The following is a 21811-nucleotide window of genomic DNA, read 5'->3' as shown; positions in this document are numbered from 1 at the left end:
TCTTTGCAATATAAACTCCCTCAGTTTATTCATTATTTTAATATTATATTTCATTTTACCTTTATTTAGCCAGGATAATCCCATTGATATCTTGCATGTGGATCCTGGCCAAGATGGCAGTTTAAAAGTTTCACACAAAACACCACATGAAAACACAAATATCATAAAAAAATATACCAAAAATGTCACATAAAAGAGACTACAGATTTAAACAAACCAGCACATTGGCATCAACCATTCAGTGTCAATACAAATGATCCTGAATTCTGTTTTTTAAAAGTGTCTCTTAGGCTCACACGAAAATGAAAAAGCACACGATGGACCTATTGATGACGTCCACACGATCGAAGGTTGAAGCTTGTAGCTTTAGAGGAGAACATAGATAAGGAGGCAATTTGTGTAATTATATAGAAAAATGCACCAATGTCTAATTTTATTTGTGTCTTTTTGTGAATTAGGGATCCGTTTTTTTCAGCACATTCCCATTTCCTGCACTAAAAATGCTTGTGTTTGACTTGTTTTTCACACCCACATGTACAGCTTTAATAGGGCCTTTTTAATTAAGTCACAAAATTGGAGCTCAACTTTTGAAGCCACGTATCTGCTTACCCCAGCAAATTAATCTTCTCTGTTGCTTTATAGAGAGATCAAATGTCTGCGAAAAAAAGGCCTGTTTTCCCATTAATTACATTTTTGTTTACACACTCAAAAATAAGCTCCTTTCATGGAGTCAGATTTCGGAAGTGGTGGAGCTATGTTTAATGTAATAGCTGTTCTTTTTTTTGTTGTCATGGGAGAGGGAATACGCTGAAGTGGATTACATTTGTGAAGGGTAGCTTTTGTCTGCGTTAACGTTATCTTGGCATCAGACCTTTCGAGTCGTGACCTCTGCATCCGTTATCCTTTGCCATTTTGGCGTTACCCAGTGGTGGAGTGACCTTCCCGCTCCTGTCAGAATAATAGCAGAAGGCACTATCTTCTGTTGCTGCCTTTAAAATCTTCTTTTAGAGTGCATGCTTCTCTATCTTCCTGCTGAATCCTATCTCCTCTATCTGCTATCTCCAGTATACAACACACATGTAATTCTCACAGATTGAGCTGCTAAAAGGCTCACTCCTCCAGCCCCGTCAGGAGTCAGGTGTTGCCTTTTTTTTACTCCCCCTGTCTGAGCGGCAGCATTATCATGGCTCCGGGAGAAAAAAAAAAAAAAAACCAAGCCGTCGTAGGAGAAGAGCTGGCTGAGGGACAACTGTCACATGCAATCTTGAGGAGAAGCGGTGGAGCTCAGTCAGGGTCAATCCTTTTTTTTCTCTTACAGCATATTTTTTTTCTTTTCTTGCTTTATTTGATGCCGTACTGTCTAGAGTGACAGTGAAGATGGTAAACAGAGAGACGCTGTGATATGAAATAGAGGTCCAAAAAAAAAGGTCGACGTGTCCAAGGCTGTATGAGACGGTGTCAGCACTTGAGGGGATGTACTGAATGTTTGAACATTTCTGAGAGAGTCAAGGAAGAGTTTTTGGACTCGGAGGAATAAAGAAAAGCATGTTGTCTCAATCACCTCGTTTCATGCCATATCCCTCCACTCCTCTCATTACTTACCACATTGGACATGTTTGTTAATTACTTGTAGACGAGACGATGAAGCAGAAAGTGGGACCCTTTTTCTTTTTTTTGAGTCTGTACACAACGTTTTTCTTCTGTCATCTTGTCGGATTTTGGAGGGGAAATTTTTACTGGATTTATTCGTGGCAGAAAAAACCAGGAAACAAGCTCTGTTCTTCCAGCACGAATGGATCTTAATCTTTTAGAGCATCTCATAATGGCCAATGGGAAAAACATCATGTCCAACGCGTATGTCCTCTAAAGTACAGCCAAAGAACAAACACTCTGATGCCAATCCTCCTGACAATTTGCTCATACCAAGGTGTCGGGAAGTAATTTCTTAGCCCGTGATTGTTTAAAGAGGTGAAAACTGTGACATGTAGCACCTTTATGATTTTGCAGAGGAGAGTGAGACAAGGACAGGGTAACAAACTGGGCTCAATCCCGCCGTGGACCGACCGTGTGGGACTGCATGTGCCGTAAACTGCCAAGCCACCAGAACGCCTCGGCTGCATCTCCACCCCCCCGCTGCTTTGTTGTATTTTGCCGGAGGCTTCATCTCTGGCATCGATCTGCCCGCTTTACACCGCTCTCCTGTGGGCATTGCAATTCATCCTCCATCCATCCTGCCCTCCTCCTGCAGGCAATTCTGTGTCAAATGTTTCGCAGAGGAACCAAAATTAATTTCATTGTAAAACCAGAAGTCACGTGTCTTGCGGTCCTTGATCACCCTTTGTAACTTTTTTTCGGGGGGGGGGGGGGACGGAAATCATGCCGATGAGTTGAAACCATCGGTGTTGAGGAAAAAGTTGGACAGCGGAGATTCATCCTGGGCTCTGATGCCATTGACTTTGCCGTAGTGTTTTTTGTGATTGATGGTGGGGGATCAAACTGTGATCCATATTAAAGCACATGACAGATTTAGTGTAATAAGCAGCGTTTTATGGAGTCTGAACACGGTGATAAAGGGCTCCTGGGAGTTTTAAGGGCATGCTGACACCATAAGCTGGTAAAGCAGGAGGGCGCCTTCCCATCGGACCATTTCTACAACGTAGGGGAGGCCCGAGAGGCTCTTTATTCCTGTCCCACTCATGATAGGTAACTTATTGTGTTTCTTTTTTCCCTTCTTCCATGGATATCTTATGTGGTCTTTCTCTGACTAATGAATGTGATTGAATGTGATTTTTTGACTTTTTTTTTTTAAATCTGCAGACCAATGACTGCTACTAGACAACAAATAACTGGCACTGAAAGCAGTATTGGCATGTTTGTTGTGTTTGCTTGTTGGAGTCCTTTTATTGCTTGAGTTTGCTCATCTGTGCTCCAAGGTATTTTGTTTTCTCTGGGGTAAAAATGTTGCATGATCAGTGTCCTTCAAAATGCACAAAAACATCCACAAATGCTTCTGTGCTGTTTTCTGCCGTTTTCTGATATGGAATAAGCTGAAGTCCAGCCAACATTCAGTAGATTTTGTGAAAGGATCAGGATATCTTTCTTTATGGATGCAGCCAGAAAGGTGCAGGGGAAAATATAAGTGAGGCATCTTCATATTCCTTGCGTTATTTATGTCCACAACCTATAACCTACATCTACAAATGGCTATTATATTCCTGAATATACTTGCCTGTCTGGCCACACATCTCCTGTTTCGACTCCCATCGCTGGCCTTTCGTTCACAGCATCTGATCCCAGTTGACCCAGACACTGTAACTAAGCCAGATCCAACCGTGCATATGGATCAGCGCTGTTCCTCTTCCATGCACTCTTTTGCCTGGGACAAAATATAGTCTCTTTTTTAAAATAAACTACACAACTAAGCCAGCAGGTTATTTTTTTCCCTACCCGATGATGCTCCAGAAGCAACCATTTGCTCCACTGTATGAAGAAATGTACTCGTAATTAATTTTGCAGGGGATGTACGTGCCCGAAGTAAGGATCTATTCGGCATTCCTCGCTGCACACAATACATTAAACAACAGCTTCACTGCTGCTTCATCCCTCTGTGGATTCACTGCACAGTGGGAGTCCACAGAATGCATGGAATTCAATTTGGCTGTGGAGTCAGAATGCACACCGCTGTGCAGTCTGTTATAGTATGGAACACATAGTAATCTGTGTTAAAGAAAATCCCCTGATATCAACTTGTTCGGCCTCCCCCCTCTGATGCTCCTGCAGCTTCTTGTAAGCCTTGATAACCTCACACACACACACACACACACACACACATGGACTCCGCAGTGCTAATTATGCCATGCTGCGCTGCAGTGGCGATAACGCCAACCAGAAAAGACTCGGAGAGCTGATGAGGTGGCGTGTATGAAATGGTTTTCACATCCAGTTTCACCCTCTCTCTTTGCTTAACTTTTGCTTTGTTTGTGAGCTTTTTTTTTTTTTTTTTTTTTTTTTTGTTCGTTACTATTTATTTTTTTCCTACCCTGTGAAATTGCCCATTTGGACGGGGGCCAAATGGCTCAGCGTGCCCCAAAGAGAGCTCTGACTCCAACTTCCCATCTGGCAGCAGTGCTCTCCCCCCCCCCCCCCCCGGTCCCCCGTGCTCGTGAGCAGAAAGCAAAGCATCCCCCCACTTTTTTTCCTCCGATCCACCTCTCCGCCTCTCTCACCTGTTTTGCTTTCCTTAATGCTCGCTGGGACTGTAGTGACACTGCCATGATTTCACAACCTGGCAGTGACCCAAACATCCCCCAATTTAAAGCTCATCATTTACCGCGGCTGTCTCGCTAATTGCAGCCCCTTTTTTTCCCGAGTATTTTGAATGCGTTTAGGCCAAATTACCAACAGCAGTTGCTGCAAAGATGAATTGATTAAAAGACTTCATTCTAATTAACCCCATGTGCATTTTCATTTTCGGAGCGTGACTATTGATTCACCGGCTTACAGTTACTATGTTCAGTCAAATCAGCAAAACAAATGGAGAGATTTACAAAGCGATTAGAGCACACTGATATCTATGCTTTTAATTATTAAGATCAAAATATGTACAATATGTATTAATATAGCCACAACAATTGTGTAAAGTAAATATTTAATTTTAAAAATGGGACTACTTTTTCAGCCACTTTTTTCTAAAGTGTTAGTTTCAGGAGTGTCATGAGGGCTGAATTTGATCTGTACAGTAAATCCCCTCAGTGGAGAGTACAAAGACGTAGCACATCAAAGATATTATACCCTCTGCTTATTTGAAAGAAAAGGACACACACCTGAAAGGAGAATCCTACAGCACCGCAGCTCACATGAAGACAGCTGACTGATGTTGCCTTTATATCCATCCATGCTCGCCTTATACTTTTCTCAACCTTGCATACTTCTTAAATCAACATTTAAGGGGCATTTGGCCATATTTATACATCTTATACAGTCAAGTTTGAGGAAAAAAAACACAGTTTTCTTATTGTACAAAGATACAGGAGGAAAAAGTAACCATAGTAATTGTGTGTGGAATTTGTATAGAAGAAAAAAAAAAACTTCCAAGGCCTCTTTATTTAACATAAAGCTTGTGGTATGATCTCCAAAAAGTGGTGTAATTACAGAAAGATCAAATAGAGCAAAAGCGGCTAATGCTAATACCCACTCTCACTCTGGACTGTTATGTGGAAGAGGGAGAGTAGAGGGATGGGGCCCATTAATAATGAATCCAGTGTCATCATTAAGGCGCCAAATGATTAAAACATATCTCCCAGCTTCAAACGCTGCTCTTCTACTCCACAAAAGTGCTGCAGTGGTAGATGTGCGAAGCGAGCGAGCCCCAAAGTCTGCTTGTGAAATAAAGTTTTTAGCTTTTTTTTTTTTCTTCTTTCATCTTTACACCCCTTTTTCTGTAGCATCGAAACACCAAAGCACCAGCATTCCATTTTGAAAAACAAAATAAGTTAAAAAGTAATGTAATGCAACCCAAAGACGTTTCTTAGATGAACATTCATGCCGAGCCATGTCTTTGTTGCACATTTCTTGGTACTCCCAGTTGAAAAGCCCAAAAAATAACCTGCCACCTGTTGTTGATCGGTGTCTCTTTTGAGGAACAGACGGGAAAAACACAGCGAGGCAGGTCTCGTTAAAGAAAGGTGACAGTCATTGACATGCAGACGCACGATGGGATGCCATGTCTGACTCTTTCTCATCTCTTTATTCCCCATTTTTTTCTCACACTCTTGCACCCAGAAGTCATTGTCATGCCATGCCCGTGCTCGGTTACATCAGTGTCGTGCTGTCAGCTGCCGTTGGTGCTTTTTGTTTTAAATCCTTTGACGAGGGGACCCTGGAGGCTTCAGGGTTTGTCTCCATTAGTGGCTGAGGCATGTCTGGGAGGATCTGTAATGGAATGGTAATAGTCCCCCAGGGCGGTGTGTGTCGGCTGTCCTGTGCACCGTTCTTTGATGCTGGGGTTCACTTCCACTGGCTGGCACGAGCTGACCCCGGCTAACTGAGCTTCCTGTACACCTGACAGAAAACGGCCTTTCGCTACATAACACTGTGTAACACAGCAGGTGGAAAGCCTCTTCCTGAACCTCCCCTATCGGCCGACTTCCCAACCCTGTGTTTAATGTCCGATCGTGTCTTTAGGGAGTTAGCATCGGGCGGTAAGCACTTCTATTAATGTCAAAAATCGTGCAAAGATGCACGTAGATTAGTTCAGTCAGTGGATACAGAGTGAGTCGTCCACTTCCCAGCAGGGAAAGATCAGCAGCAGAGGTGGGGGAGTGACGTTAATAAGGATATCTGTTGCAGCAAAGTGGGGCAGCGCTCTCAAACGGTCTCCCTGAAATAGCTCAAAACCTATGATTTCATCATGTCGTGCTATGAACCAAATGTAAGGTTTATGATGGAGGCTAGGAGGTCAGGATGTCCAGGATATAGCAGAGGAAGCAGAAGTTCTGTCTGAAAAAGCTAATTTCAGGACAAAAAGTCTCAGCCTAAATTATTGTTGATTGTTGTTTTTTTATTAGAATATTAGCTGCTACATAAACTGAATATATCATAACCGTACAAGGGTCATTGTAGAAGTGCAACAAAAGTAACAAAGACAGGACTTTAATCTCATAAAAAAATTTTTTTTTGCGGTATATAACCCCCCTTCTCCTAGTTCAGTGTTTTGTTTTAATATGCCATTATATAAGTGTATAAATGTGGGAAAAAAAAGAAGTGAGATACAGTACCAGTCAAAAGTTTGGACACACCTTCTCATTCAACTACTTTGAAGAATCTAAAGTATAAAACATATTCTGGTTTGTTGAGCATTTGTTTGTTTACCACATAATTCCATATGTGTTCCTTCATAGTTTGGATGTCTTCAATATTAATCTACAATGTAGAAAAACCATTGAATGAGAAGGTGTGTCCAAACTTTTGACTGGTACTGTATAAAACAAAAATGCCAAGAAATAAAAACATATCAAATATTGCCAGTAACTGATTAAATGTAATAATTGCACTTTGAAAAGTTTAAATCAGACACCCTTTAGAATTGTGCCCAACAATGTATTTTGCCGAGACAACCTTTTCCAATGAAGTAGTTTCATGAGGCTGAATGAGTCAGCATTTTCCACTCAACAGTCCTTGGAAATCCCACTTTATCAAACCAAATAGCCATGACTTCATCAAACTTCATCAAGCTCATTAGAGCTTAATTAATTTTTCAGTACATTAAAATTACTTGAGACCAGACTATTGTGTCTCCTTTTTTGAGCCAGAAGCTGTGAGAGAGCAAAACCTCAACAGGACCAAACCTGTTTAGAGACATCTCGTCTCATTTGTCTGCAGATTGGGGCCACATGGGGGTTATTGAACCCTTCTTAGAACCCATTTGATAACCCAAAAACTGCTCCGTCATCAAGCTCAAAAAACACTGCTGTTTTTGTGAGCATTCTGATGATGCGAGGGTTTTTGGCAATAATTATTGTCTGCTTGTTTGTCTCGCCACCAGGCACATGCTCCCTCCTGACATTGCAACATATTTGTATGCTTTGGGGCCTCTGGAGAAATGAGTGGTTCACGCTTTGCCCTGCGTTTGTGTGTATATGTGCGTGTGTGTGTGTGTATGTGTGTGTGTTCAATTTGAGTCCTCATTCGCTCGCAGGCGTCTGCAAGCTGCTTGACTTTGGCGAGTTTTTAATGACATTTTCGGGCTTCATTATTTTTTAAAGTGCCGTATCTCCGTCCAAGCCACTCTTGAAATCCGCTGCGTAACTTCCCCCTCCGTACTGCGTATCCATTAGAGTGTCGAGCAGCTCCAATCATTGTCACTGATCCGTACGTCTGTCCACTGCATCTGAGGAAGAAGTCACAAAAAAAAAAAAAGCCAGAGGTAGAGTTGGGAACTGGGGGAGGGAGTGGAGCTGGACCGGCTCACCAAACCGCACGCTAAATATACTTTAGAACCAGATGGAGGCAATTTACTGGTCATAGTTGATTTGCTGGTGTGTGTGTGTGTGTGTGTGTGTGTGTGTGTGTGTGTGTGTCCGTGTCGGTGTGTCCCAAATTACCCAAGTAGAGAGGGATGAGTGCTGCAGCCCTGTGCCAGAAAGTGACAAATTGCCCATTTAGCCCATTGTAGGTGTCAATTTTAATGCAGAGGGTTAGCTCTGTTTTCGACACTTCTTAAGCACATTGCTCCATGAAAATGTGTAATGTGTCGGATGTGAATTACAAAACGCACGCAGTGTTTGTGTGTGCATGCGTGTGCACTGCAGCCGCCACACACATTATGGCTCTAAAGTAACCTTTTCCTGGACATTTAATAGAAGCCCACATTTCAAGTTCTGTGTTCAGCTCCTCAGCAGTTTTACTGTCTTGATGGCTCCCCTATGATCCATTCATAGCGCCTTCTAAATTTTAGTTTGACGTTCCGAGCTCGGGCAATTGTGCCAAAACACTATTTCCAGCACAATAACACAGCCGACTGTCAGGGTAAGTCCACTGTAAAACAACCGATCACTGTAGGAAAAACAACATGGGACAGCAGTTCTGCAGTTGTTTGTACTTTGAGACGGTACCTGGCAATTTATTTGACGGGTGAGTAGCTTGACCTCTGGGTCGCTGGGACCTATTAAAAGCTCAGCATGAAACTTCAAAAACACATGACTCGTAAAAGAAGTACTTTTTTTTTTTTTTTTTGCAGATTTATGGCTTTTTGGGAGCTTTGGATTTTCTAATCGATTGTCAAAGCTTTCCAATGTTTAAAACTTAACAGAAGTAGAAATTGAAGTGCAAAAAAATTGGATGATACTTCTTGACAAGTAATAGATCCTCCACTAATCTCCCCGCCAACACGTACATGCGCAGCAGCGTTGCTCGTTGACGACGGGCGGCGTTCGTTACCCTGATTAGTATTCAGCGGCGCTCTCGTCTCTTTGGCTGGCTCTTTTGTTTGCCCGCGCTGATTGGAGGGCCTCTGGTTAATTTAGATGCAGGGAAGCGGTGACAGAAGAGGGCTTATTAGGGCCGTGAGCCCATCCCGCCTTAAGTGCAGAGTCTCCAGTTCCATTTTCATTTGCCTCCATTATTGAATTTGCTGGCTTCTCATTCGCCCTGATTGCATTTTGTGTCACCTCTAAAAAAAATGGAAGAAAATCGGCCTCCCCCAGAGGTACTGTGACACTCAGATGGGAGACTTCCATTTTGATAGTAGAGTAAGACACAGGGAAAAGTTAAGAGATTGACACTTGAATACTTTTATAAAAAAAATTGATGGATTCTTTTTTTATTAGGTCTGAGCCAAAGTTCTGCTACTTGTGATGGCTGTGTAACATGTGGGTGTATGTTGGTAAGAGGAAAAGATGGAGCCTTAAAGGAGAAAGGGAGTGTTTGTCAGACAGGGAGGGAGGGAGGGTGGGTGACAGTGGGTGGAGGTAAAGAGTGGTGGCAGGGATTCATTTAGCATCCATTGAATCTTTAGAAGTAAAAACAAAAACAAAAAAAAAATGAATGTCATCTCCGCCTCCACCTTTTTGGCCGCCTCCTCCAGCACCTCCACAGCCTCCGTAATCTCCTAACGCGAAGCATTTTTCATAAGGATTCATCGCAAAACAATATCATTCGAGACTAGGAAATTTAATCAGGGGCTTTAAAACACAATTATGGTTATCGAGGAGGACACGGATCGCGGGAGAGGAGGTGGAAGGAGGGGGGGGGGGGGGGTAGGAGAGGCAGCGGGGGGAGAAGATGGAGGGGACCTCCCCCGCACTGTCTGCGCCCTCGCGCTCCTTTCCCATTTGTCACCGAGCACAATATCTCTTTGGCTGGCAGAGCTAATAATGGAGAAGTGGGGAAACGGGACTCTGGAGACCCACCTCCGCTTTGCCGTGAAGATCAGATAAGTTCTCTTCAAGTCAGAGGCCCCGGAGCCACTGTGGATTTTCGCTTGCTAGGATTCTATCGTTTATAAAAACACGGCACGCCCGCTAGACAGCTTTTTTCAGGTGTGTGAATAATACAGGTCTTTCTAAAAATGTGCAACCGCAGGAGCAAAGTGTGGAAAAGCCAAAAAAAACGCCACGCTACCCACTCCGCACCCTGAAAAGTTCATTTCATTTTGGTCACTCGCAGCCTACCGAACCAAAGGCCTTCTGCCGATGCTTTGCTTTTTTTTCCTCCCATGCCTCGAGGCAAACTAGCCGCCGTTTTCTGTCTCTATTATCTTGGCGATCTGCAGCCATTTATCTACCGGCGGCTTGTTTGCAGTCTGGAGACTTAACAGTTATTCATGGGATTTGAGAAGTCGCTTTCACTTAAGCAGCTACTTTCTCAACAGCCTCTGTGTTTTTAGAGTAAACATGCTTGGAGGCACTGTACAGTGGAGTGCTTCACAATTACACACAGTGGGTTTCCTCAGAGACTGGCTGCTTGTTTGTCTACCTCAAAATCACAGGGTTTCTTAGTCGTACTGTAAACTGTCCGAGGAGAAAAATCCTTTTTTATAATCACAGGTTTGATTTTTGGTGATATGCACACACAACCATACAGAACCAAACGCACCCAAAGCACCAATTAACCATCTCCATTTATACACACAAGCATCCTCTCCAAGAAATTGCACTTGTCTTTGTTTCAGGTCACCCATTTCTTCTCTCCCTGCTGAAGTGTCGTTCATTCACGACACAGTGCATTGTGGGCATTCCAGCCATAAGATGAAAGAGACTTTTACGCGAGTATGGAGAACTGAATGCTTTATTGTCGCCCCATCTCTCCCTCGTTGCCTCGTATGCACGCGTGTGATGTTCAAAGTGCGCTTGCGAGAAACTTGAGACGGATGCTGGTTGGCAAGGCAACTGTTTTTGTGATCTTTTTTTAGCCTCTTTTTGTTTTTGCGTCCACCCTCTTAGAACGGTAATTTCTATAGATTGTTATCCCAGACACATTATTATCTGGGGGGGAATAGAAAAATGTTGCTCAGGACAGCATAAAGAGCTTCAACACCATCTCTCTTTCTCTCTCTCTAACTCTAACTTTACTTCATTGGCTCTCATGCGAGTCGTTATTTTCCGGAGTTGCAGATTTGTTGCGGTTGTGTAATGTTCATCGGTGTTCCCCGAAGAGGTTGCACTCTAAGAAAATGAAGGCAATTTGTATCACCCCCCCCCCACCCCCAAGTTCGGCACCTTCTGTCATGCCAGCTGTCTGCGCTGTGTCACGGGGCCGCGCAGAGCACCGGGAACTGATGCATGCAAATGACTGCGAAAGGAGCTCGCACACACATCCCGTAAAGTCTCGAATAAAAGCTCTTCAAACAATCCATTGGCCTGCTGGGTCCACAATAAACGCCGGGTAAAAAAAAAAAAAAAAAAAAGAAAACATTTGTGGGGGCTGAAATGACTCGGCTTATATGGTAAATTCAATTTAATGTACATTCCCACAGCATTCATTCCTTCAGTGCAACACCATAGTCATGCCATACTCTGTTTTTAACAACAAAATACAGTTTTCACGTTTTAATTTAGTCGTTTTGGTTTAAATTTGGAAATCAATTGGGTCGGCGTTGACCTACTGACAGTGAAAGTCAGAGCTAAGATTTCAAACCCCTCTCGGCTGACATGCTTTGCTTAGCGCTGGAAGATTGAAATACCTTTAAGTGTAAGAACATGTGACGAATAAAAATATGTTTTACACTGGGGCTAATTACTGGAATGTATGCAGGGTCTTTATGCCCAAACGAAGGTCTTCCATGGCCAAAAGCTTGCACATAATTAAATGGAGTACAGATATTGTAGTGTGTGTGGAAGCTCTTTTTTATGTATTTACATTAAAAAGGACACCAGGAAAAGGTTTATGCCTCTGAGCCACTGAAAGGATTTTTTTATGTGAATCATATGAGCGGGAGGTAAGGAGATTTATTATCAGCAGCTCAACACCGACATGAAACAGGACAGATGAGAAAAGATTTGATTTATTTCAAATACATTTACATTATTTTGAATTAGTCATAAACAGAAAACAAATATGATGCAATATAGAGAATTGAAAATAGAGGTGAAGGCCCGTCTCTAATGCTAGCCTGTCTCAAATAAAGCTAAAATATTTTATACAGTACCAGTCAAAAGTTTGGACACACCTTCTCATTCAATGGTTTTTCTTTATTGTTATTTTTTTCTACATTGTAGATTAATATTGAAGACATCCAAACTATGAAGGAACACATATGGAATTATGTGGTAAACAAACAAATGCTCAACAAACCAGAATATGTTTTATATTTTAGATTCTTCAAAGTAGTTGAATGAGAAGGTGTGTCCAAACTTTTGACTGGTACTGTATCTATTTATGGCATAAAATGATATGTATAAAGAAGAACGTGACCTTTTTAATGACTCATTAATGGCACTATATTGGATCAAAAAAAGGTGAATCTGACTTTCTTTTATTTTGGGGGCGAAATGTTTTTTTATGAGACAAAAGGGGTGGGGCTTCCATTGTTGCTCTCTGCGTTTCTCTCCAACGCACTGAGAGATTAATTGGCATTTAAGAGGTAAAGCCTCGGCTTTGCTCTCAAGCTCTGCCGACAAATGTGAGGCTTTGTCGGCCTGATGCAGCCGAGCTACAAGATCCTTTTTGCCGTGGTTTTATTAAGTCTGAATTTTAGATAATTAAATGTCATTTAGGGGCTTTTCCTGAGCTTGTATGTGTTTGTAAGTGGTTGTGTGAGAGAGGGGCACTCGACTGCAGAGAGAAAGAATGATCATCCCCATTTCTCTGTTCCCCGTGCTCAGCAAGTCGGCCCATCACCGAAGTGAGGAAGTATATGCTGGGTGCAGGGGGAGGGGGGGGGGACGGCGTGGTTGCGGGGCGGAGGACGACAAGGATGGAGAGATGATCCTAATGAAACGGAGCAGAGTGGATGGCCTTACTGCAGGGCTCTGCTTGAGTTGTGTGATACGTGACAATAATGGCGAACGCGTGGACTCATCAGTCGAGGACGGATCACTATTACGGCCTTATTCATCAGCGTAATTAGGGAGAGAAAAGAGATGTGGGACAAGTGGCCAGCAGCACTGATGAAAGCTCATCAGCGGGCTCCCTATAGAGCTATGGCCGCTGATTGGTGCTGGGGCCATCATTGCCCGGAAACTACTCCAAACTAGGGGCTCTCCGCTCTGCTGAACGACACTAAAATGAACTTAATTGGCTCGCAAAGACAACCTGGCACAGGGATCATTTTTACTTCCTTAACAATCTGCGCACTGATTGGCCCGTTCGCTGTATTTCGAGGGGGTCTGATGCACAATACAAATAAATATTCCCATAAAGCTCATACCACAGAGCCTCTCCGAATTTTGAGCTTTTAAAAAAAACAAAAAAAACACTCCAGCCCAAATTGGTGGCCTTTTGTTTCTCTTTATAGCTCTGCAGAATCATTTAAGTGTCAGAGGAGTATTGTCAGGGCACTCTGACTCTATTTGGTGCTTCTTATGTCATGGATGTAGGACAAAGACCTACTCTTTGTTCCGTGGATCTAAAGTGCAACATGTGAAGTATAAATGGAACACAAGGGGTGTTAAAAGGTTACTTCCATACTCCATCGTTTCAGACCAACGTTCTGCCCTTTTATTGGTTAATTTATCAACTTTAATGGCAACATACAAGCTTGTTTCAGTTGTGTAATTTATTTGTGTTCCACGAAGTTATAATTGGCGAACCATCCGAATTACTGGGGATAGATATGTATTGATTTGAATGGTAAAAAATATAAAGCTAATGAAGGTCTGTAAATATACAGTCGGTTTGTAGTGACTGTACCATCCATTTGCTCGTTTAACGATAATGAAGACAGGTGAGTAACTTGCAGATTCACAGTGATTGGCAACTCCCAAGTAGCTGCAGGAAGGGGAGAAAAGGTTCATCTATAGTCAAGTTAATTTGCTCATGTTTTCAGTATACATTTAGATGTAGTATGTTCACCCTTTGTCTGACATATCTACTTTGTATTATACATTAGTTTAGTATTGTTTAATCTTTGCATGCTCGCCATTGTTTGACTCACCCCTCTTCTTGCTGAGGTAAATGGTTTGTTCCAGTTTAGATGAGGCTGAAAAGGTTCAAAGGGGATTTGCTGTTTGTTATGAGGAGAAGGTGGCAGCTTAGTTTGATTCATTGGGTTTAATTTGTTCATTTCAGTTTGGTTTTAATTCCTTGACATTAATTATTTAGCAATAAGGCCTTGTTGCGTCATAGCAACATCTCGTGACGTGGAGGTCATTCATCAATATATTTAGTTTTATATGATAAACATCTCCTAATCATCTCCTCCTCCACTGATCGCCTCGTATCCCACTGCGGGGCATCAAACCTAATCTCTGATTCAACATGACACTTTAACTTTTGCCCGGTGAGATTCTTTTTTTTCTCTCCGCCGTCACAGCGAGACACATTGTGTCCCAGCCAAGAGACATGTAGCAAATCGCTCCACCAGAAACAGTCTTGAACCCGACATGACCTGAGCATATGGTGGAGCCCTCAGCAGCCGCATGCACGCTGGAAACGGCATCGCTGGGAACTGTGTCGCCCAGCAAAGCTCCCAGACAAACTGACTATGAAAAGGGGGGATGGGAGCTTTCTTTTGTGAGATTAAAGCATAATTGGCACCGATAGTGCAGGAATTGAAATGAGCAATGAGGAGCTGTGATGAGATATCTGTGGTAACTCGATACGTTCCTCCGTCAGCTCTTCTCTTTGGATGAATGTGGGTTAAACTGCTACTGTAGTGCTGCATTTGGCGATGTGGAATTACTGGAAGCACACACATTAGTTTTCAGGTCTCGTTCAACTAGTAAGAGGCCCTGAGGAATGCCAATGGATCCCCACGAGAAGAGCTGGAAAACAATGCTGGGGAGAAGGGCGTCTGGACTACCCAGCATAGCCTCAACCTAAACCCGGCCCCTGATAAGTGGAAGACAGTGGATGGACATTATAGTCTGAAAGTGAAATTTCTCATTATCTTGGTCCTGAGCAGGAGCACCTTGGATTTTATGTTGTCAATTTCAGCTATTGCTAATCACGCCAACCAGTCATTTTTTTCCTTTTCACTCCCAACAATGATTGAATCCGAACGTTCACCCTGCATATTGTTGAGTATGAACCCCACAGCGATTGCTCTTGAAGTCCACATAAAGTCTGCACAGGGGCCCTTCAGAACTTCTACACCACGAAGCTCACTTGAGGCAAGAAGAATGACTCCAAAAGCATTCATGAACAAATGGGTACCATAAGAAAAGTACAGTAAAACTATTTATTTTAAAATTGTATTTTATTGTGTTAACCTGAGCAAATACCTTTTTTTTTTCTCTCCCTCACCTTCTCCTCATATTTCTGTATTCCCCCTTCCTCGCCTGCTGCCCTCTCTACGTCTCACCCCACCACCTCCTCCTCCTCCTCCTCTCCCCATTGCTCTGATGCAGGACAATAGCTTTTATGACTACCTCGTAACTCACAGCCTCGTGGAGGGCGAGGGGATGGGGCGGAGGGCGGTTTGGGGGTGGATGTAGGATGGCGGATGTTCAGCTGTAGATCTTCTGACTTGATGGAAAGATCGAAGCGTGGAGGGGGGGGGGTACAGAGAGGAGCGGGAGGGAGGGGGGCGGGGCGGTGTCGAAGGACCGTCGCCCCCCGTTAATGAACGACCACCCGATACCGGCCTGTCATCCCGCTGGAAGACGTAGTGCCCTTTCCCGGATGGACAGCAGAGGTGGCAATTTGTCTCTCAGCGAGCAGACGGGTCTGGACACAAGCACTTAAAAGAACATTTGGGACAGTGCTGGGCGGGTTGTACAGAAAGATGGCCCCTCATAAAACAGCAAAATAGATTTTATCTGTCATACCGTCAAATGTAGAAATTATTACTTCAGAAAAAAAGTTATGAAAAATGTTTGCTGTCTTATTTTGTCGCTCTTTAAAAGTTTGTCTCAATTTTTTGGGGAAAAACAAAAACAAGTTCTTACAGTCGGGTGTAGTGAGAGTTCATCGCTGAGCAAAGGAGAGCTCTGATCAATCATCAAGTATTCAACACAATTCAAAATGTGTGTTTTCATCTTGTTAACACATTAGAGTCAAAGGTTTTTACAGAGGGAATTATCGATATCTCTTTTTATCACTCCATAAATCAGGAAATACTGTCAACAGCCATAAAAAATCCATTTCACCATGTTTTAGTCATAAAATGCTGCATACATCAGGCTATGAATGATATATGAACAAGCCCCTCTATAAAAAGTCTTCACAATATAGATAGGAATGAAATTGAAAAGTTCTACTGAAGAGGAGACTAATTCTGAGACAAGGGCCTTAAATAATGTATTATAAAATGTCATACATTTTTAAGACAACGTCTATATATGTCTATGAAAAAATGCAAACAAAGTAGTAAAACAAATACATAAATGTGTATTTTGGATGTCGTCTTTCCACTAGTCTGAAAGAAAAAATGTTACGTGGTATTGAAGCAAAATAGCCCAAACTATCAAAAATATACCAGTGCATGAAAAAGTAATGTTTTGTCTGCAGTGTCTCTCCAGGAAACACACATATGGTCACATCTCCTTTAGATCATAATATGCTTATTCAGTATTTTGCTCTTTATACTGTCAGAGATCCGTCCAGGCTGTGATATGGCTTGCGTAACGCTTATTTCATTAGTATTTCAAAATGACATCAGAGCATGCTGACAGTGCGGTCCACGTTATTTGACTAAAGCACGGCCTGTCTCTTTTTTTTATGATTTTTTTTCACCCTACCATCCATGAATGTAAAACACCCCCCTGATAAATCGTCCATTGTGACGGGAACATGATTACATGAAGCCGCGGCTGTAGGCCATTCAGCAGGCAGACGGAGCGCCGTGTCACCTCTAAGAGGGCTTTGAATAAATGTCCCCGTCTCCACCAAGGCCCACTTCTTTAATCAGGGTGTCGGATGGTAATGATTAGCTTCCTGCGTGCGCTTCTCTGCTGCTGGATCATCCGCATAACTCATACGCTGTTAATAATCTGCCTGGGAAGATAATATCCTTCTTTACCTTCAGCTAATCCAGACCCGATTTGAACCACATTGTTACTTTTTTCAAATTTAATTTATCATGACAAGTACTTTCATGGAATCCGCCACTGCTTCACATTCAAGGAGAAGGGGGATGCAGGGTGATTGTATCTAAATCCCTCAACTAGGTTAAATATTACAGGCTGGTGTCCCAGAGAGACGCTGATGGGGGGCTGTTGTTTCTCTTCAGCCACGGGTCACGGCTTTGGAAGGAGGGTGGGGGGGATTACTGCAAAATAATTTCATTCCCCGTCCAGATCCGAAACCTGGATTAGTAACGGGGAGGGGGATTAGTATTACCTATCATAGTCCACGCGCAGGCATCTGCTAAGGGCACTGGTCCTTGAATAGAAACATATTTTTGCTATTAAGCACATGCAGGATGAGGAATCCGCCTTTGTCTCTCGGTTTGATAGAGCGATGCAGGGTAGGTCAAGAGAGCTGTGATCCCTTATTTTGTCCGAGTCCCTCTGTTGATTTTGGGCCTCGTGAGAGCCAACAAAGAGCCCCTTGAAGATACTAGCGCAACAACAAGAAACTGAACATGTTCCAAAATGCATTATTAGCTTTTTACTCTACAGCCAGAAATCAATGAGATGTGTGATTTTTTTATTTTTTTTTTAATTCATCTGCTCTCTATCTATAGCGTGATTCCCTCTGAGAGAAACTTTACACCAGACTTAATTTAAGAGATCCTCGATGAGGAGTCGAGGAACGCCACATATCCGCTCCAGTGTACTATTTCAGTTTTTAATTAACACAACAAGAATCTGGCGTCTTGCAGTGACATTCAAACTCATTAACTTCAACTCTCAAGCTAAATGAAATTATATTATACTCAATGCATAATTAGGAATTTACACCGGCGTACAGTTTGGAGACCTTTTAAAATAGCAAGGCTTTTTTTTTTGTGCAGTAGTTCTTTATGAAACATCATTGTCTTTGGACATGGCATTGAATTACTGTGTGCATTTGTCAATAACATTTATCCTCATGCCCAGATGCACTCCAGGGAACACTTTATGCAGCACAGTACTTTTGAGACAACGCAACGATGGGAGTTAACCTTGAAGTATTGATTTTCTGCCATCTTGTACATGTGCTGTATATCCATGCCTATGTGCTCATTTCTCTCCATCTTATCTTTTATTTTTTTTATTTTTGCAGAGATTCTGAACGGGGGCGTTTACGTCGACCAGAACAAATTCCTGTGCCATGCGGACACCATCCATTGGCGTGACATTATCAAGAACCCCCATGCGGAGCTGCTGGTGGTGCCATCCAACAACAGCAACCTCGGATGTGAGTAGCGCACGTGGGTGGGAAGAACCAGTGGATCCAGTAACTCTGGATGAAAATCAAGTTATTATTTCTTTGCCAGGCCGACCGTGTGCCAACATGCTGTGGGAGCACCCCCCCCCCCCACCAGCAGCAGTTGTGCCCTATCTCTCTTTTTTTTATTCATTCCGTTTGCCCGGCGGCTTTTTGGAAGCGAAATCACAAAGTGTTAGATCAACGTGTGAACCTTTCCATTGTAGTGGTATGGTAGCGGCTCTGCAGCGAGGCCCATGGAGCCGCTGTCCGCTGTGCTCTTTTTAAATCTCAGTGAATCTGACAGCTGGTTTGAAGCTGCCCCCCCCCCCGGTGCCCTCTCCCTCATCGTGGTCCCCGCAGTCCCCCCAGCTCCTCCCTGCTTTGGACATAACAGGCGTCGCTCTCCGGCGGACATTCTGTGTCAGAAGAAGCCGGGCCAACTTTTCTACACATTTGTGGCCGAGCCCCATGCTCATTTTAAGATGGAGACACTGAGGAGCATAGTTAAGCAAGGTTCTTAGCGCCCTCTGCATCACAACATGTCGGGGGGGTGAATAGGGACAGCCGAGGCCAGACGATGGGGGAAATGTTGAGTTCCTTTGATGAGAAGGAGCAGTGACCTCTCTTTGCTTACAGACAGAATCTGCATAGTGTTGACTCGCGACATCAGCAGGGGGTGAGACATTGAGTGAAGCCGGGGAAAAACTAAAATTAATTGGGTTTTAAAAGACAGTTTTAAGAACAATATGTGTAAAAGAAGTGCCAGTTTGTTGATTAAATGGAGGAGGAGGAGGAGGAGGAGGAGGAGGAGGAGGAGGAGGATGAAAAGCAGCGAAGAACAGAAGAGGTGGGCCAAAAAAATGACAAGAGGAGCGAGTGGGAGTTGAGGTTGCCAAATTGGGGCCCTTTGCCAAGCCGTAGTTAGTATTTAACATTAACAACCCCACAGTGGGAGGGGTTGACGGGGCCGGGTGACAATCTGCCGTACTACTCCACTTACTCTGTAATTAACCCGTAGTCAATTAAGTCTTGATGATGGGCCACTGGCAGACGAGGGCTGTTAGTGCTCTGTCAGGTCCCACTTTGCCTGTGCCAGGGCGTGATGGAAGGAAGTAGAAGCCTGTCTTTCATGCTTCTGTTTTTTTTCCCCCAACAGGCCACAAGTCGCCGTGATGGCTCTGGGTCTATTGTCAGATGAGCGTAGGAGATTCGACAGATCCGTCAGTAGCCTCGAACGTTTTAAGGGTGTGCGTGACGGGACTTTTAGGCATTTGTTATGTGAGGGGGCTGTGATTTTTTTTTGTTTGTGTCAAAACTGCATCTTAAGTTTGCTGAGGAGTTGTCTGATGCGCAGTGTCTAAACGTGTGCGTGTGTGTGTGTGTGTGTGTGTGTGTGTGTGTGTGTGTGTGTGTGTGTGTGTGTGTGTGTGTGTTTGTTCTGTAGGCAGAAGATGTCATCGCTCATGTAACGGACGCTGCTGGGGCCATCAGGAAGACCAGTGTCAAACCTGTGAGTATTAACACATACATACTGTTACAAGTTACAGGGATTCACAGATACTGACTTAAAGGAATAGTTCAACATTTTGGGAAATGTACTTTTTTTGTCCTGAGTGGTTTTGTTAGATGGTAGATTTTTTTTTTTTTTTACTTTAGACAGGATAACTGTTCCCCCTTCAATTGTGTCTTTATATTTCTTTAAATTGAAGTCTAGGTTTATGAAACTCTGCAATTTAGTTTCAGGCAGTTTTATCCCTCTCACTCTATTAATTCAAAGGTGGGAGAAAATTGAGAATACTATACCGTCTGCTTTAAAATAATCTATAATCTGCTTTAATCTGCGTTGACACAGATGTCATATGTTTGGGGTTGAGCTGTTTTTTTTATCTTTTTCATCCCATTCTATTGACCTCAAAGACCAAAATCACCCTCAAATGCACCCTCAATTTTCTTCATTACTAATTTTTATGTACCGGTGAGTTCTCAATGAACGTAACACAAAAAAAAGTGATGAAGTGAAAAACAATAGACAATAGAAGAAGGAGCTGAGAGGGAAGAAAATGTTGGTTCTCTGTTTAATTGCACTTCTACTCGTGTCGTCGGAACCCAGAGAGGAACTGGCCTGTTTTTCTCAGACTAACACAGACTAATAGACTACAGGGCCTCGCTGTTTTTTTCACTACTGCATCATTATGTTCCCAACACAGTAGAGAGTGAGCACAGCAGTTTTTAATGCCTCGGCTTCAAGCTCCTGCTGACTCTCTGGCTGGTGTATCTCCTCCTCTACCAATACTGTGTGGGAGGCAGTTCTTTAGCACAAGCACCGGAGCTACTTTGATGCAATAGGTGCGAGTCACATCCAAGAGTTTGTACTCCACTAATAATACTGACTGATACGGCTTCCTTTGAAATAGTTTTGCAATATAAAATGCAGGAAAAGGAGTTAATAGTTCCCTGGTTACCACAAGAGTTGGCATAGCAACAAAACCCAAAAAAGATGCCAGGCTTTGTGGGAATTATCAGCACAGTTGGAAGGTGTCTTTGGCCAATCGGTCCACTTGGCAGAAAACACTCTGATATGGTGAATCAGTGATTTTTTTTTACTTTATTTATCCAGGGAAAACAATTTAGTTCCCTCCAGCAACGTCTCACTTTGAATGCGTACCTGGGAACCTACAGTTTTCAGCTGGTTTGAGGGATAAGAGGCACGTTCAAGGGCACCTTCAGAGCAGCTGTTTGAAAGAGGAGACAGTGCCCCGTGATTTTTTTTTAAGTCCGTCTGGGCATCCATGCCAGCAACACCGTGGTCACAACCCCACTCGTCTGACCTTTCGCTCGCTGAAGGCCCTCGTTTGTTTCTGCCGGAATTCCACATCGGACGATGTACGTGTGCTGCTGTAACCCGAGAGGAAGGTCGAGGGTGGTGGTATTGTCCCTTTTTGTGTGTGAGAGAATGTGCGTGTCGGACCTTTTTAAATTTCTGTCTCCTCACTTCCTGGGCAGTGACAAAGACGGTGTGTGCAGAGCAGTGTGACGGTCGATGCTTCGGGCCTTACGTCAGCGACTGCTGCCACCGCGAGTGTGCCGGCGGCTGCTCGGGCCCCAAGGACACGGACTGCTTCGTACGTGTCACACACACACACACACACACACACACACACACACACACACACACACACACACACACACACACACACACACACACACACACACAAACACACTGCTGCTCTTTTTATCACTCCCTCTTTCTCTTTCCTAACTTTCTTTCATACTCCAAAGACCAAAAAAAAAAAAGCCCTAACCTCGTCCCCTTCGCCATCCCTCCGTTCCTATCTTTCCACGTCTTTTGTGCAACATC

General features: G+C 43.3%; 1 protein-coding gene across 1 annotated transcript in view; it reads left to right on the top strand.

The window, feature by feature from the left end:
• Positions 1-21811, top strand: part of si:ch73-383l1.1 (receptor tyrosine-protein kinase erbB-4) — a 208275-nt gene that overhangs the window by 129982 nt on the left and 56482 nt on the right. The window contains exons 4-6 of the mRNA XM_054624191.1: positions 18307-18441; positions 19898-19963; positions 21457-21575. Of these exons, the coding sequence (XP_054480166.1) occupies positions 18307-18441; positions 19898-19963; positions 21457-21575 (320 nt within the window). The remainder of the gene's footprint in view (positions 1-18306; positions 18442-19897; positions 19964-21456; positions 21576-21811) is intronic.

The sequence above is a fragment of the Anoplopoma fimbria genome, chromosome 22 (genome assembly GCF_027596085.1).
Source record: "Anoplopoma fimbria isolate UVic2021 breed Golden Eagle Sablefish chromosome 22, Afim_UVic_2022, whole genome shotgun sequence".
In the NCBI taxonomy this organism is placed as follows: Eukaryota; Metazoa; Chordata; class Actinopteri; order Perciformes; family Anoplopomatidae; genus Anoplopoma; species Anoplopoma fimbria.
This window is presented reverse-complemented; position numbering and strand designations above follow the sequence as displayed.